The 17,120-nt window shown below is 34.7% G+C and overlaps 1 protein-coding gene across 1 annotated transcript in view; it reads left to right on the top strand.

The window, feature by feature from the left end:
* The window catches only part of LOC111623840 (calcineurin B homologous protein 1-like), a 26,866-nt gene extending 9,746 nt beyond the window's left edge, over nucleotides 1-17,120 (top strand). Inside the window, exons 2-5 of the mRNA XM_023366557.1 lie at nucleotides 4,560-4,632; nucleotides 5,771-5,964; nucleotides 6,050-6,153; nucleotides 16,757-17,120. Coding sequence (XP_023222325.1) covers nucleotides 4,560-4,632; nucleotides 5,771-5,964; nucleotides 6,050-6,153; nucleotides 16,757-16,891 — 506 coding nt within the window. The 3' untranslated portion in view covers nucleotides 16,892-17,120. The remainder of the gene's footprint in view (nucleotides 1-4,559; nucleotides 4,633-5,770; nucleotides 5,965-6,049; nucleotides 6,154-16,756) is intronic.

Genomic DNA, 17,120 nt, shown 5'->3' with positions numbered 1-17,120 from the left:
GATTTTTAATATAAAAAAACTAAGTACAGTCAAACCTCAATATAATGTACTCTTATACAGACTGAACTTCATAAAGTACTACAGAAACTTACCATTAAACTCTTGAAGTGCCATCATTTCTCATGTTGGTCAGTCATGTAAGAAGCTTGTGAGGGAATCTTTCTCATTATTGTTGAATTGAAAAAACTTTTCAGTAACTGTGATGATATCTGAAAATAGTTATACACATTACATTTTTAAGAATAATTAATTTTTGTGTACTGGCACAATGAAGTGACGTTTTTCTCAACACTGGGCTAGTTGAATCTTTTATTTAGTTAGTTCATTCTTCATTGTGCCAGTACACAATAAGCAAATACAACACGGTTTCGACAACATCAATAATTAATTTGTTCAATAAACTGTAGTCAACTTTTACATTATTATTGCTTATGAAACTTAGAAAGTATTAAAATTATTGTAATTTTCAAGTTTTATAAGTAACAATATAAAAGTTGACTATAGTTTATTGAAAAAATTAATTACTCTTTAAAATGTAGTGTGTATAACCATTTTCAGATATAATTTGATTTTATTTTTTGCTTTCCTGGCTAATGTTATGTATAACAGGGGTAAAGTATAGCAATTGGTTAAAAAAGATTTTTACATTTTGGACTGGGGACCTTGAAATGTCAAAATGCAAAAATCTTAGGATGTTAGCATATGTGTGGTGCATGATTTTCTTCACCCACTTTGAAGCTTAATAACTCTTGTTCTTTTTGTTAAAAATTTCTGAAATTTTGCAGGAAGATTTGTGTATTAGGGGGATTGATACTATTAAATATTGGTGGTTAAAGGTCAAAGGGGTGGGGAGATAGAGGGTGGTCGTATATCATATCTAGAGTAGGTTCAGACAGGCACACGTATTTGTAAAATCTAAGTGACTCGTACAACATGGAATTCATATGAAACGGAATTATCAACAATGTTATAGGGGGGTCGACTGTATATCAATGATTTATTAATGATAGAAACTAACATGGATTTAATATGTTAATTTATCCTAATGTAAAGTACTGTACATTTGATAGCAGTAGTGTAATGAAAATCAAAAATAATATATTCTTGCAAAATAAACTATAAAAGAAACTTTTGGATTCAAGTACAGTAGACCCCCCCTATAACACTGTAGATAATTCCTTGTTATATGAATTCCATGTTGTACAAGTCACTTAGAATTTACAAATACGTGTGCCAAGCTGTGAACGGCTCACATATTTGTAAAATCTAAGTGACTCATACAACATGGAATTCATATAACATGGAATTATCTAGTGTTATAGGGGGGTCTACTGTCAGTCGACCCCCCCCCGTTTTATATGAATTCCATGTTGTACGAGTCACTTAGATTTTACAAATACGTGAGCCGTTCACAGCTCGGCACACGTATTTGTAAAATCTAAGTGACTCGTACAACATGGAATTTATATAAAACAGAATAATCAACAGTGTTATAGGGGGGTCGACTTGTAGAATGAAACAAAATTTTTTTTTCTGTGTTTCCTTGTAGGAAAAAAGTTTTTTTTTTTTTTTATTATGGATGTTTTATCATCATTAGAACCAAATAATACCAGAAATTTCTAAGGTTTGTTACCATTCTGTACATTTTCAGGAGAATATACCTATTTAATTAATGAATGCAGCATACATGTGGTGATCCTCAAGGTTTTCAAACTTTTACGTAAATGTTATGTAAAATTTTTTTAACATAACATTTAAAATTTTTAAATATAAAAACATTTGGGAACACTGCATGTATCCTGCATTTGTTTCAAATATTACTGAGAGCTGAAGTTGGTCCAAATAAAGGTCCAAAAATGTTTCTCCATTAATTAAACTTTTTCCTTAAAAACTGTTTTCTTCATAATAATATTGAATAATACTTACACTGTGCCTTAACATGTTAAGCATTTGATTAAATTTGTATTAATTAAATAGGAATATATTTATTATAGTCCGGAACAATAATGTTTTCACATTGTTAGAGAAAAATAATAAAAAAAAATAGTTTAGTAACATAATTGACAATATTTCATTAATTCAATTGTTTTTTTTGTATCAGGCTATAATTTATATATTATAGTGATTATATTAGTTTTTGGTAAATTCTTAATAAACACAAAATTTAATTATTTAATATATAGCTGTTGTGTTAATTTAACATTGGTTAATGTAATCATTTAGCAAAATAGATTACACAATTAAATTCCTTTTGTTCTGCAAAGACTAAATGACTATTTCATGTTTATTACAACATATCCAATTAGCCTATATAAATTACATTATTTTAAAAATGAGTTTCAGAAAAATTATTAACATTTATTCTGAAAATTTATAAAAAGTTCAAAAAATAAACTGCTTTCTTTTATGTTATTTATTTTGATAATTTTATATTGTTGGAATAAATGTTTAATTGAAATATCAGCTGTTTTATAATCTATAGCAGTTTGTATTACAAAGTTAATTGTTAGATATTTGTTACATTCATATAGCATATTGTTTAGTGATAATCCAGCAATTTATAAATTAATTTGCTAATTAGTTACATTAAAAGATTGTTATTAAATATATTATATCATTTTTAAGTACATTATTATATTTGTGATAATATTCTTACTGTAAATGTATTAAAAAACTTGTATTTAAAATTTTTTAAAATATTTTTTGACAGGTTACCTTTATATGAAACATTATATAGGAAGGAAATAATAATATATTTTGTCTGAATTTACTTCATTTTATTTTTGCTATTCATGTGTTCTCAATAGCAATAAAGAATGACAGATATCATAATGACCAAGTAAATTTTACAGTTGGCAGTTTTACAATTTACACTTTTATTAAATGTCAATAACTGATTATAAAATGTTTATATCAATGAAAACAAAATTAAATGATGGATGAAATAAATAGATCATTACTAAGTCAACATAGTTTGTATTGCTGGCTTGAATAAACTAGAAAGATTCAGATGATCAGTACTGGTTTTGTTAACAAAATAGAATTTTTCTATATAGGAATTTTATAGCTATAATGAAGAATGTAAGAAAAACATAAAAATATGCTTCAAATTTTTAAACTTTTTGGTTTTGGAAAACCTCTAAAATTTTAAGTTCTTTGATTTGCATACTGTTTTTCTAACTTTGAACTACAGTATTATGCATGTGTTCAGATAACTTTCTTAGATAATTTAGTTTTTAACTAATTCCAATGACTTGTAAAAATTAAAAATAATAATTTGAATAAATATTTTTATTGAAATAATAATATAACTTCAAAATTTTGACATTTTTATCATTAAATTTATTCCGAATTATGTATAATTTAAACTGTATTGAAAGTACTCGCATTAAATAAGAATTATTAATATTATGATGACTTATATGTTATGCAAGCTTCTTTTTATTAATGCAGTATTGACTTTCAAATTAGTTAAATTATTTAGGATGACAAAATAACAGCATCTAGGCCTATATAAGAAATTTTGAAAAATCAGTGAGCAAATATAAAATTGATTTTTAATTTTTTAATTCATTTAGTAATAAAGATAGTGTATTTATAATATGCTATGAAGAAAAATTCCAACAGAATATTTTATAGTAATTATACTATTTTAAAGGGTAAAAATATTATTGCTGAATTAAATTAAAAAAAAACTTTTAAAAATTCAATAAAACATTGTTTAATCATAGGTTGTTTTGCACATGATTGTTTCTTACCTCTACCATGTTTAACGGACATCATCATTAGTCTGGTGATGACTGTTGAACAAGGATAAAAATATTTGCTTTCTCATAATTTCTTTTTGCTGGATCTTGGTTATTTATGCAGTGTTTATTAATGTATATCCAGTTTTGCGTAGTTAAATTTTAATATTTTAGAAGTTACAAATATTACAAATAAAACAAGTAGTTGAATGAAGAACGGGTGCTTTTGTGATTTAAAGAATACTTATTACCACGTATTCTTTAAGCAGATATAACTTATTTTCCTAGTATTTGACTTTAACTCAAAACTGGAATGGATAATTGTAACTATTGATATAAAAATGTTTATAAAACAAGCATGGAAAAATCAAACTTAGAGTACACTAATACATTTATTAAAAGTTACACATGCAACAGAATATAATATTAGATTATTGAGTTGAATGTATTAATATCAATAGTTGCTATTTGGAGAGTAATAATTTTCTGTGCAGTTATTTTATATACAATAAAATTTTATGTTTTTAATATGACGATGGTGATAACTGAACACAGATAATCATTATTATGGAAATTTATAAGATTAAAGTATTCATGGGTATTCATGGCCATTAAAGTCATTTATAATGTAATCAATCAAATTCTTTTTCATCCTTAAATTAAAATTAGAAAATTTTAAAATAACTTATCATGATAATTACCAATTATTTTAACCAAAATCTTTAGTATTTATTACATTATAAAAGTGTTTTTGTTTTTAGAGTTCAGAAGTTCTCTAAAAAAACTTTATTTTTTTTATATATATATATATAGTTTCACCAAGTCAGATTGAAAGATTGTATAGCCGATTTACAAATTTAGACAAAGGAGATAATGGTACATTAAGGTAAGAAAATATTTTTTATATATTATGTATATATTTATATATATAATTTATATTCTAATTTAATTGTTGAATTACAGTTTATTTTAAAAATAGGAAAGTTATATATTGATATATTAATTTATGTTAATTCTTAACCTGGTGCTCACAGGCACTGCAACACTTCTTGTTATTATCATTTAATTGTTTGTTTGTGATCAATGTCTCTTCCGCTCTACTCGTAGGACTCGCCTCTCTTCTCATTATCAAAAATTAGCAGCCAGACATATGATTTTGTTATATCTTTCTCAGTATTTTCTTTTGATTTCATTAAATTTATTTACATATATTTAAAATGTTTTTAAGCATAGTAAGTACTGTACTTAGTTATGGATAATTATAGTTGACAAATCACTTGAATTTGATTGATGGTAATTTCCTATAAATATTAGAAATTTACAACATTTCTCTTCATAATCAAGTATCTCACTAAGAAGTATTAAATATGTTTCTATAAAACCTACATGTTTCAATATGTTTAATGAAAATTATTTAAGTACTTAAAGAAAAGTTCAGCTTGATAAAAAAAAAAATATATGTAGTGTAGGTTATATGTAGACTTTTTGCAACTCTGGAATGTGTCAAAAGATGCTTGCTTAGAGAAGTAAGAATAGTTGCTTTAAGATTATAAATTTTCAATAATTAGTATAAAAAATCAGTTTGTTTCTTTAGAATTAATTTTAGTAAAGACAAAAATCTATTTGATTATAAAAGGGATTCAAAACAATGTTAAATATTTTTGTAAATTGATCAGAAGAAACAAATTTTGTAATTAAATTAAAAATTCTGAACATTTTAAAGACCTGTATATATTCTGAAATTATTAATTATATACATAGATATAAAATAAATTTTACCAAAGATAAGATATCTTCACAGACTTTTATATTAAAAAATTTAATATATTTAAAATCAATAAAACTACAAAATATTATATAAAATGTATAAATAAGTAATGATGTATTGTGTGTGTGTTTATTTTTTTGTTTAATTACAAAGTTATAATCATGTGGTAAAATATATACATTTAATCAGACTTATTGAGTAATATATATAAAATTATGAATATATATGTAATTAATATTAAAAAAATTGTTTTTAGTCGAGAAGATTTTCTTCGCATTCCAGAATTAGCAATTAATCCCTTAGGAGATCGTATTGTTCATGCCTTTTTTTCTGAAGCTTATGATGATGACCGTATAAATTTTCGGCAGTTTATGAGAGTGTTATCCAAATTTCGTCCAATTAAAAAAAATAAAGAAAATAAACTTAACAACCGACTGGAAAAATTGCGATGTAAGTTTCTAGCTGTACTTTATATATATATACACAACACACGTACGTACAAATATTTAAATTATGTTTCTTTTAATTTAAATAGTTGCATTTAAGATGTATGACCTTGATGATGATAATAAGATTTCAAGAGATGAATTATTAGCTGTTTTACACATGATGGTTGGTGCAAACATTTCTGAAGAGCAGGTAAATTAATGTATAGTATGTCCTTTAGATATTTTGTTTTAAAGTAGATTAATGGTGTTTAAAACTGCAAAGACTTTATTAATAGGCCTAATTATATAATTTTATTAGAGAAATCTGGAACTTCAAATAATGCAGACTAAGTTAAGATGTAATCACTTAAAATGTTTACTTTTATTGCTTAAATTTTTATTAAATACAGTGATGGCTCGTATAACGTACGCCTCGAACAATGGACACTGCGAATAACGAACTTTCTGTTTGGCCGTTATGTGACTCGATCAACGGACTGGCTGCGGACAACAGACTTTCCATTCGGTAGTTACGTGAGCGACTGATGGACTTTCTACGAACAAGTGCGAATGATGTTTTCACTCTTTTGCCGTTGCCAATGACAATCTGCTATTTTTATAATATATTAGTATTATTAGAATATATTATCAGTATATCTGAAGTACAGAGCTCCCGTTGGGATTAGGCTTGCTCCCTTGTTTATTACATACATCACCTCAGTGCAGGGTATTTACATTTATTCAAGTGTTGTGCAAATCATGGCTTTTAAAAAAAACAGAGAAGTGATTTCAATTGAAACAATGCAAGAAATCATCAGAAGGAATGAAAATTGACAAAAACTTCCTTGTCGAATGGGGAGAGGTTCAAAAGTTTACCAACACTCATTGTCCAAACAGAGCTGAGGCCAGCAGTATCAATGATCTCTACAATGACACCCTTGCCTGTCATTTCTGACAGGTGTTGAAGAAGGGAAAGAAACAGACCACCTTGGACATATTTTTCAAGAAGCAAGCTGCCAAAAAATATAGGATGGAACAAGAGGAGTTGACCCTGCAAGCTTCGGTAGCCTCTCCTGAATCTGACTCCGATTAAAAAACAATAAAAAGAGACCTGCTGCAATGTGTAAAAAGTCTGTATCTGTATGAATGTGTGAATAAAGTGATCCTCTACCTTCTCACAACATCTTACTACCCGGCATAATTGGTGACTGCTCCATTTTAATTTTTTTATGGTACGGTTATTCTATGCTGTGGAACGAATTATATGTTTTAACATGTATTTCTATGGGAGAATGCGTTTCATATTTTTCCCATAGAAACTTTTCACTTAACGGACGTGCACCTGGAACAGATTAAGTACGTTATACGAGGCACCACTGTAATAAATCTATACATATTCCATTAATTGGTTATTTTATTAATACATATATTGATGAATCTTATGTGATTTCAGTAATAGAATTTGTAAATTCATAAAATTCTATAATTTTATTTTCAATTGGAATAATGTAAGCTTTAACTTTGGGATGACATTCTCATAAAAAAAATTTTTTTAGGATTGTTATTATTATTATTTTGTGCCAATTATATTGCAGTAAAAACATATACTCAGATTAAAGTTTTATGTATGCAAATTTTGTTTTTAAAAACATTTCAGTGTTTCCCCAGGATGTTTTTGTTAGGTGCCTCACCTGGACAATTTTTCTGGCTGCCCAGTTGATAAACTTTGAGATACATATACATAAACATACAAAACAAGTTTTGTATTCCTCATGTAGTTTATTCCAAATTTTAACATATGTTTACTAGAACATATTCAAAATTTAAACAACTGTGTTATTTTGAAAAAATCATTTAAGATTGGATTACTGGAAAAAAGCAATGCAACATATGGGACAATCTGTCAGATAGGGATCAGTTTCCCATAAAAAGTTCTCCCAAGAGTACTTCTTGGGAGTACTTTTTATGGGAAACTGATCCCTATTTAGCTGTTAGATACAAAGAAAACCCATAAAATGTACATGTCAACCTGTTAGTAAGGTATGAACCCACAACCAATTACTAGTGTTCAGTGGTTTTATAAATAAATTAAGGATACATTTAGTAGAAATTCTACTTTTATTAGCTCTGACAGATAAAACGACATGTTAAAACATTTAATACATCTTCAAAAATACAATTCTGTTAATTAATTAATTAATAATTAAAAAATGTTAACTTGAAATTCTTCTCAGATGATAGATTTATTATTATTTTAAAATTATTTCAAACTAGGAACATAATATTCTTTTCCATATATGAAAGATGCTTTGTCTTCTGTATGGTCCTCAGTCAATTAGAAGTATAGTTAGATCTAAATACATTAATAATGTCTTCAAGTGTATCTTGAATTGTATATCTAGATTATTGTTAGGAAAAGAATTAAGCATTATTTTAAAAAACACATGAATATATTGTCACGGGAACAAATGGCAATCAGTCGTTAGGAACACAAAGGTATTTATTCACTCAGACAATGTACAACTACTGCAGCTTGCAGTACGAGAACAAGAACCGCTCTCAACCTGAGAGCTTGCTGTTATATACTACAGAGACATGGTAGAGATATGTAAATACTAACAAATTACCATGTGTTCTCAGACTGGGAGAACATACCCATAGAAAAAAGAACCTGCATCAATGAGGTTTGAACTGGAGACCTTTGCTCGATAGGCGAAGATGCTAACCCCTATGCCAGGAACAATATGGTGGGAAGACCGAGCCATGGCATTATACCCTTCCCCCAAAAGATGGCGCCCTGCTGTTGTTTAGGGATGCACTGACGGCAAGATTATCGACATCACTGGTAGATTCAGGGTCTTGCAGACGGGGATCACAATAGGGCTTCATGCAGAGGACATGAACAGTATCCTTTGGCTTCCTTCGTTTGGATGTAGGATCGAAATCCTCGACTTCATAGGTAACCTTCAAAGCATCAAGGAATTTGTACGGACCAAAGTAATGCTTAAGAAGCTTTTCAGACAGACCCATCTTGCACACAGGTGTAAATACCCACACAAGATCACTAGGATTATACGATATGGTTTGATGAGCAGCGTTGTACTGTCCTTGATCTTTCTGCTGGGCCATCAATGTACATACACAAGCCAATTGTCGCGACTCCTCAGCCATGCAACTAAGTGGCCGAGGTAATCATCGGGTTGATCGTTGGCTTGATATGGGAATAACTTGTCCATTGTTGTCTCGTCTTCACATCCGTGGAGTAAATAGAATGGAGTGAATCTGGTAACGTCCTGCTTTGCTGTGTTATAAGCAAAAGTGACGAAGGACAACACTGAGTCCCAGTCTTTCTGCTCAACATTGACATACATAGACATCATATCGGTTAATGTCTTGTTAAAGCATTCGGTTAAGCCATTTGTCTGCGGATGGTATGCTGTCATCATGCTGTGTGTTACCTGGCAGCACCGAATAAGTTCAGCCACAAGATGGGACTAGAAAACTTTTTCTCTGTCGGTGATGAGTACTCTTGGGGCTCCATGCTTCAACAGGATTTTTTCAATAAGGAATCAAGCTATTTCTCGGGCTTCAACTGTTGGCACTGCCCTGGTAGCGGCATATCGTGTGCAATAGTCAGTGCAGACCACAATCCATTTGTTGCCTTTGAGAGTTTTTGGGAGTGGACCAAGTAAATCCATGCCAATTTGATGAAAGGATGCTATTGCTGGTGGGATGGACATAAGGCGACCAGGAGGTTTCTGGGGTACCTGTTTCCTTCTCTGACATTTCCGACGATGGGAGACATAATGCCTTACTGTACGGTATAGCCTCGGCCAAAAGAAGCGCTTTTGAATTCTGTTGTAGGTTTTAGTGAACCCTAAGTGACCAGCCGTAGGAACATCGTGGAAGTGTTGCAGGATGTCCAGGCGCAAGTGGTTGGGGATCACGGGTAACAGTCTCTTTTCAGTCAGGTCATAATTTTTCTTACAAAGTATGCCATTGATAAGTTCAAATTCTTTTTTGATAGGCTCAGACCTCTTGAGAGCACGAATTACTGCTGCCAATTTTGGATCCTTCCTCTGATCAGCAGCAACATTCGTGAGTGTGGCAACTAAGCCAGCTGCTGTAGAAGTTTCAGTCTCTATGGGATTTCTCGAAAGGTAGTCTGCATCTTTATGTTTTCGTCTGCTCTTATAACAGATGGAAACATTGTATTCTTGAAGTCGTAAGGCCATCTGACGAGCCTTTCCAAGGGATCCTTTAGTTTAGCCAGCCAGCATAATGTGTGATGATCTGTTACCACAACAAATGGTTTACCGAAGAGATAGGGCTGGAATTGGTGGATTGCCCATATCACTGCGAGACATTTCCTTTCTGTTGTTGAATAATTCTTTTCTGCCTTGGTAAGTGTCCGGGATGCATGAGCAATTACCTTTTCTTCGCCATCTAGTGTTTGGATTAGGATCCCCCAATCCTGTAACCACTGGCATCTGTGTGGAGTTCTGTTGGCGTGTTCTCATTGTACAACTCTAATATAGGGTTAGAAGTAAGCGCTTTTTTTAAGGTAGCAAAGGAATCAGCCTCTAGTTGACCCCAAGTGAATGTGGACTCCTTTTTTAGTAATTGCTGTAATGGTTGCACTTTGCAGTAGAAATTTTTAATAAAGTGGCGGTAATAGGAACATAGACCCAGGAAACTTCTTACATCCTGTGCATTTGCTGGAGTAGGGAAATCGGTGACTGCTCGTAATTTCCCAGGGTCTGGTCGTATCCTATCTCTTGATATAAGGTGTCCAAGAATCTTGATCTGGTTAGCACCAAAGACACTTTTTCGGATTCAGGCGGAGGCCTGCATCCTGTATGCAGCCTAGAATGGCTTTTAACTGCACCAAATGATCTTCAAATGTTTCGGAAAACATGACTATATTGTCAAGATAACATAAGCACATAGTTCACTTTAGATGGTGCAACAAGTTATCCATCATTCTCTCAAACATAGCTGGCGCATTGCATAAACCGAATGCCATGACTTTAAATTTATATAACCCCTCTGGTGTAATGATGGCGGTTTTCTCTTGATCATGTTCATCAACCTCAATCTGCCAATACCCTGAATAAAGGTCCATTGGGGAAAAAAATTGGCTCCTCGTAAGCAATCTAGGGTATTGTCAATGCATGGCAAAGGGTAAACATCCATTTTTGTGATCTTATTCATTCGCCGGTAGTTGACACAAAAATGCTAGCTTCTTCCTCACAAGGACAACCGGCTATGACCAGGGGTTCTCGGATGGTTGAATTACATTATCCCTCAGCATTTTCTGAACTTCTTCCTGGATAATTCAGCATTCAGTGGGGGACACTCTATATGCTCATTGACTGGTCAGTGATCTCCTGTGTTAATACGGTGTTTAACCTTGATCTTTGTAGTACCTCTCTTGTTGCCGAACTGGAAGGTTTCCGAAAAGTGACAAAGAACGTCCCGAAGTTGCATTCGTTGGTCCAGGGTCAAGGCGGTAGACCCATTCCACTCATGCTGGACTTCTGTCTTCACATTCGTAGGGGAGGCCATCGTTATCGGCTCTGGTGGAGCACATTTGTCAATGGCGGTTAGGCCATTCCCCTGTGACTGCTCTGCTACAATACCCTTTGGAAGGGTTTTAGGCTTGCAAGTATCATTGGCAAACCACAATGCTCCCGTGCCATCTGTCATCAGATGATAGAAGAGGAGGTGGCAACCTCTTTCTCTAGCAGTAAGTGTTTGTTACCCTTCACTATTGCTTCAAAAGAACTGTGAGCGGCTAGGCATGACACAGCTATTCTCATTAAAGACTAAGGAGGGATGAAACAATCCTCGAAAGTGCATAAATGGAAAGGTTCGGCTAGCGTGTCTGCTTCTATCCCATTTGTTTGAGGGTCATCCTCCAAGAGGAGGGCAGAATGCCCACAATCTATCATGGCTTGAGAGGCTTTCAGGAAATCCCAACCAAGGATAACATTATGACTGCAATGCTGCAAAACTACAAACTCAAATGGTTGGTACTTCGCATTTATACTGATTCGTGCTACACATTTTCTGGCTGGATGTATGAAATTTCCATCTGCTACCTTCAGTATGATGTCTGTGGTGTCAGTGAACATGGTCTTCCGCAGTTGCCAATGATATGCCTTGGAGAGAACAGAAAAAGACGCTCCAGAATCGACAAGGGCATGCACGGGGTAGTTCTCTATACTAATGTCCATGTAATTCCTGGTCATCCGGGCAACAGTCATCAAAGGAGGATTTTCTTCGCAAGCGGCCTTACCCCCAAGAAAGGTCATGCCACTTAGTTTTCCTCTGCTCTGAGATGGGGAGATCAACTAAGACGGTGGTATGGTGATGGTGATCTCAGGCGTTGGCGAGTTGGTGAATGTTCTCTTTCATCCTTGGCATACGGTGAAAAACTTTGAGACCCTGATGGCCAAACGTAGTCCTTGGAGAATGGCTGGCGGAACTGCTGCCCTGCCTGTGCCTCTCTATTCATGCAAGAAGCATCAAGCATTTGCCTCCACTCTCGGCAATAGCATACAACATGGCTGGGACGTCTGCAATGGAAACAAACAGGGCGGTTATCATCTGTTCTCCACAAGTCAGTTTTTCTTTTTGGAGGTTCAGCAACTGGAAGCTGTCACCAGGTAGTGGCAGCATAGATAGGGCGCTGTTTCGGCTGAGTAGCTGTCCAGGATGACACAGGCTGGGATATTGGGGCTAGGGTTCTCTCAATCTCTTCTCTAACAAGCAAGTCGAGTGAAGACCCTCTCAGTTTGGCATCCTCCCACTGGGGTCCCAAGATTCATTGAACCTTTTCTCTTACAATCTGCTGAATGAAAGTGACCATATCAGGTTGTTCGTCCAAAGAAGCCATAGGAACGACATTTGGCAGACCGTCAAATTTCTGTGGACTGACTCATTTCTGTCGCATATCCTCGATGTAGCAACACCAGTTGATGAACTTGGTCATGGTGGTGAGGTCCTTTGTGAGCAGGGCCCGAGACACGTCTTCAGCAATGCCTTTTATCAGGTGAGACACCTTATCGGCTTCCTTCATGTGAGGATTCACTTTGTGACACAAACTTAAGATATCCTGAATGTACGATTGAGTACTTCCCCCCTGTTTCTGTGCCCTGCACTTTAAAACTTCCTCTGCTTGCCAGGCTTGCTGCTTGTCATCCCCAAACACCTTTTGAAGTTCGGTCTTAAACTATTGCCACGACCAAAGACCTGTTTCATTATTTTCATACCACTGTTGAGTGGTACCTGTGAGGAAGTAGGCATTGGCGATGCATGCCATGTCATCCCAGCAGTAAATGTCGCTATTCGATCGTATTCCTGCAGCCACTCTTCTGGGTCAACGGTAGCATCACCAGCAAACATAGAAGGATTTCTAGTGCTGGATAACTGAAGGGACAGAGGTCACCCCAAGGTCTTTTTGCGGTCTTGGGCCATTGGTTTTTGTCATGTCTGTCCAGGAGGAGAATACAGCCCGTATTCCGGCGGTAACCCTATGAGCCGTAGACTTTGTCGAGGACGGGATGGTATCTCCACTATGCTAAGGGGAAGTGGAAGGCAGTACTCAGCATCTCCACCAAACTGTCGCAGGAACAAATGGCAACCAGTCGTTAGGAACACAAAGGTATTTATTCACTCAGACCTCAGACAATGCACAACTACTGCAGCTTCCAGTACGAGAACAAGAACCACTCTCAACCTGAGAGCTTGCTGTTATATACTACAGAGACATGGTAGAGATATGTAAATACTAACAAATTACCATGTGTTCTCAGACCGTTACATCATTACTGGAAAGGGGTGAAAGCTCGAGACTACTCAGTAGTATCGCTCGAGGGTGAAATGGGGGAAAGAGAGGTTTAGGAGAGGGGTGAAGGTGAAATGGAAAGAGAAATAGGATATGTGGTGAAGGGGTAGGATCATGAGTGCCAACAACACATTTATTGATGAGAATAAGAGAGAAACAAAATACAATATGTACAGAATACAGAGTATACAATACCTGGTTACAAGGTGGTGCCGCGATTGTAAAACAACAATAGATAGAAAAACAATTTGACAATAAAGTGGCAATTATACAATTGGTTAAAAGTAGAAAATATACATGTATGCGATGAAGGATGTGAGTCCTGTTGGAGGATCTGCTTCATTAGTTGATTTGTGTGTTGTTCCTGTGGTAGTCTGCCGGTTGAAGTTTTACAACAAAGGCCTTAAAGGTTGAGAAGATTTTCTTGTTGTGGAGAAGGGCCTCAAGGGGGCAGGGCCAATGGTGACCCTCGGCCTGATGCCTTCCCTGAGAGGGGGCCTGTGGGCCCTGTGATTTGCACAAGTAAAGATTACATGGTATGGGTCCTCGTCTTCCTCTATTCCGCAATTGCAGGTACTGCTTCCTTTTTTTGAGAAAAGGTGGAGATAAGCCCTGAAATTACCATGTGCTGTCAAGAGCTGGGTGATGGCATGATTGGTGTTGAAGAAGTTAAGTGTCATCCTTTTGCTGATGTTGGGCAGGAATTTGTGAGTTAGACGCCTGGTGGTACTCGTGTCCCATTCCTTTTGCCAGTTATCCATAATGATGGTGTTAAGCTTGCTTTTGATGGCAGAGAGGGAGGATGGCAGCATAACTGCAGTTACTAGTGATTGTATGGGCTTTCTTAGCAAGAGCATCAGCTTTTTCATTGCCGTAAATCCCAGTGTGTCCCCTTACCCAGTACAGGTTGATAGAAACCATCTGACCAATCTCTCCTATGATCTGGAGGCAGTTGTTGATGATGGGGAGCTGGCGATTGCCATTGTTCAATTGGTGGAGGGCTGTGCGGCTGTCACTTAAGATGTTGATGGTGGTTCGTTTAAAATGCTGAATGTTGGTTTTGATGTATTTTAGACTGTGCAGGATGGCCAACGACTCAGCCTGATTGATGGTGCAGTGATTGTTGAGAGAGGCTACTGATTGCCAGTAGTGCCTCTTGCTGGGGTCGTTGAGGTAGACAGTAGTGCCAACCATGTTGTCAGTTTTAGAGCCGTCAGTATAAAAGTTGACTCCCTTAGTAGGGGGGAATGGTTGAAGTAGCTATTGTAGCTCTTAATGGCAGCTGGGTGGGTGGTGTCAGTTTCGACCATTTTGTCGATCCCATAGTCCTTAATGTTTTTAACAATGGAGTGGATGGCCTCTGGGAGCTTAAGTTCATTGATTGCCCTGTTAGTCAGAATGTTGTCGTTATCAGGAGTGTTGAGCTTTATGAGGAGGTTTTTGATATACCTGCTCAGGATGACGTGCTGAATAGGGGGGAGTCCTGCGATGACAAGGGCATCCATTGGTGTAGTTCGATAGGCTTTGGTTGCTACATTAGCCGCCATATGCTGGGCCAAGAGGAGTTTCCGGTGAATATGCACCTTAAGGACAGCATAGCCCCACTCTTCACATCCGTAAGTCAGGATGGGCTCAATGGCCCCCTTGTAAGTTAACTTGGCATTCCAATGGTCAAGCCCCCAAATGTTCCTTGCAATGCTCCTGAGGGAATGGATGGCCTTCGTTGCCTTGTCGTATAGGTAGTGTATGTGAGCCTTCCAGGTGAGCCTAAGGTCTAGAATTACCCCTAAATATTTTAATTGATCCACATGTTTAATGCGATGCCCATTTGATGGTGGGTTTTTTTTTAGAGGGTTTCCTTTCGGAAAGACGATACAGCTGCACTTATTTTGATTGATGATTAGTCAATTTTCTATGCTCCACTTGTTGATTTCGTGTAGGAAACTGTTAGCGTAAGTCTGGAGGACCTTTTGGTTATTGTGAGATAGCAGAACTACTGTGTCATCTGCGTACCCCTGAATATAGGGGTGTGTTCTCAGACTGGGAGAACGTACCCACCAAAAAAAAGAACCTGCATCAATGAGGTTCGAACCAGAGACCTTCGCTCAATAGGCAAAGATGCTAACCCCTACACCATGAACGACACGGTGGGAAGAGAGAGCTGCGGCAATATTTAGGAAAGGTTTTTTGTTTTGTTATTTCAGCATAGTTAATAGTTTTGAATTATGTGAAAATCAGGAAGGAAATCCAGATAAAATAACTGGACAGATTAGTTGTTATAGTTTTGAGAAATTTGGTTGTCTTTTCTGTTTGTTGGGAAAAATGTATTTCTGTGGTCTCTCATTCTAAGCCCTTCACTTATATCGCTAACACGGGTCATGTTTACTTTCAAAAACAAAGTAGGATGGAGCATATAGCAGTTCAACCAATCATGGATAACAAAATTGATTAAAATACAAAAATGTTAAATGTATATCCTTTTCTTTAGTTGTAAGTTTCATTCCTCTAATTACTACCATTGAGAGTTAAACAATTTTAAAACATACTATTTTTTCTAATCAATATAGTCTTAGAGAGAACTATTTCTTGCAGAAGCAAAGTCAAGGTTAGAATAAACAGACTATAGTTTGTAGGAGTTGTGGACATTATAGAACATTTTATATTAATGTGTAAAGAGTGTTAATATTTCAAAAAGAAATGATCAAATAAAAGTTTTTAATAATATGCAGAAACATAATTCTATTTTAATAACTTGTATAAGCAATAAATTGAGCATTCCTTTTCAAACTACCTCTTACAAACTAACATTATAAACAAATCTACCATTTTATATTATTTTGAAGAAGTAATGAATTTAATTTGTATTATGAACTTTTTTATTTAGAATACTATTTTACAGCTGTTTTTCTCAAATTTATTACATGTGATATTCTTTTCATGTATGAAATACTTCATATTTCAGTTGGCTAGCATTGCAGACAGAACAATTATGGAAGCAGATAAAGATGGTGATCAGGTGATAACTTTTGAAGAATTCTGTTCAACATTGGAAAGGACAGATGTTGAAGAAAAAATGAGTATTCGTTTCTTACATTGAATTAAGTTTGGAGTTGGTATTAAACAGTTGCTTATTTTAAATAAAGAACACATACTGTAGCACTTATATCTGTAAATCATAACATCATTATAGTGAACATCTATTATTAGCATAAGATGCAAAAAGATTTTAAATTTCCTATTCCATTCTTTTTTTTTTAAATTATATTCAGAATGTTATGTTCAAACTCAATAAAAATGTATATAGATTTGAAGGCAGAATATAATAA

This window comes from Centruroides sculpturatus, unplaced genomic scaffold (assembly GCF_000671375.1).
Source record: "Centruroides sculpturatus isolate CEXI.00-Female unplaced genomic scaffold, Cexi_2.0 scaffold162, whole genome shotgun sequence".
Classification (NCBI taxonomy): Eukaryota; Metazoa; Arthropoda; class Arachnida; order Scorpiones; family Buthidae; genus Centruroides; species Centruroides sculpturatus.
The sequence above is the reverse complement of the archived record's forward strand: the minus strand, read 5'-3'. Positions and strand labels throughout refer to the sequence as shown.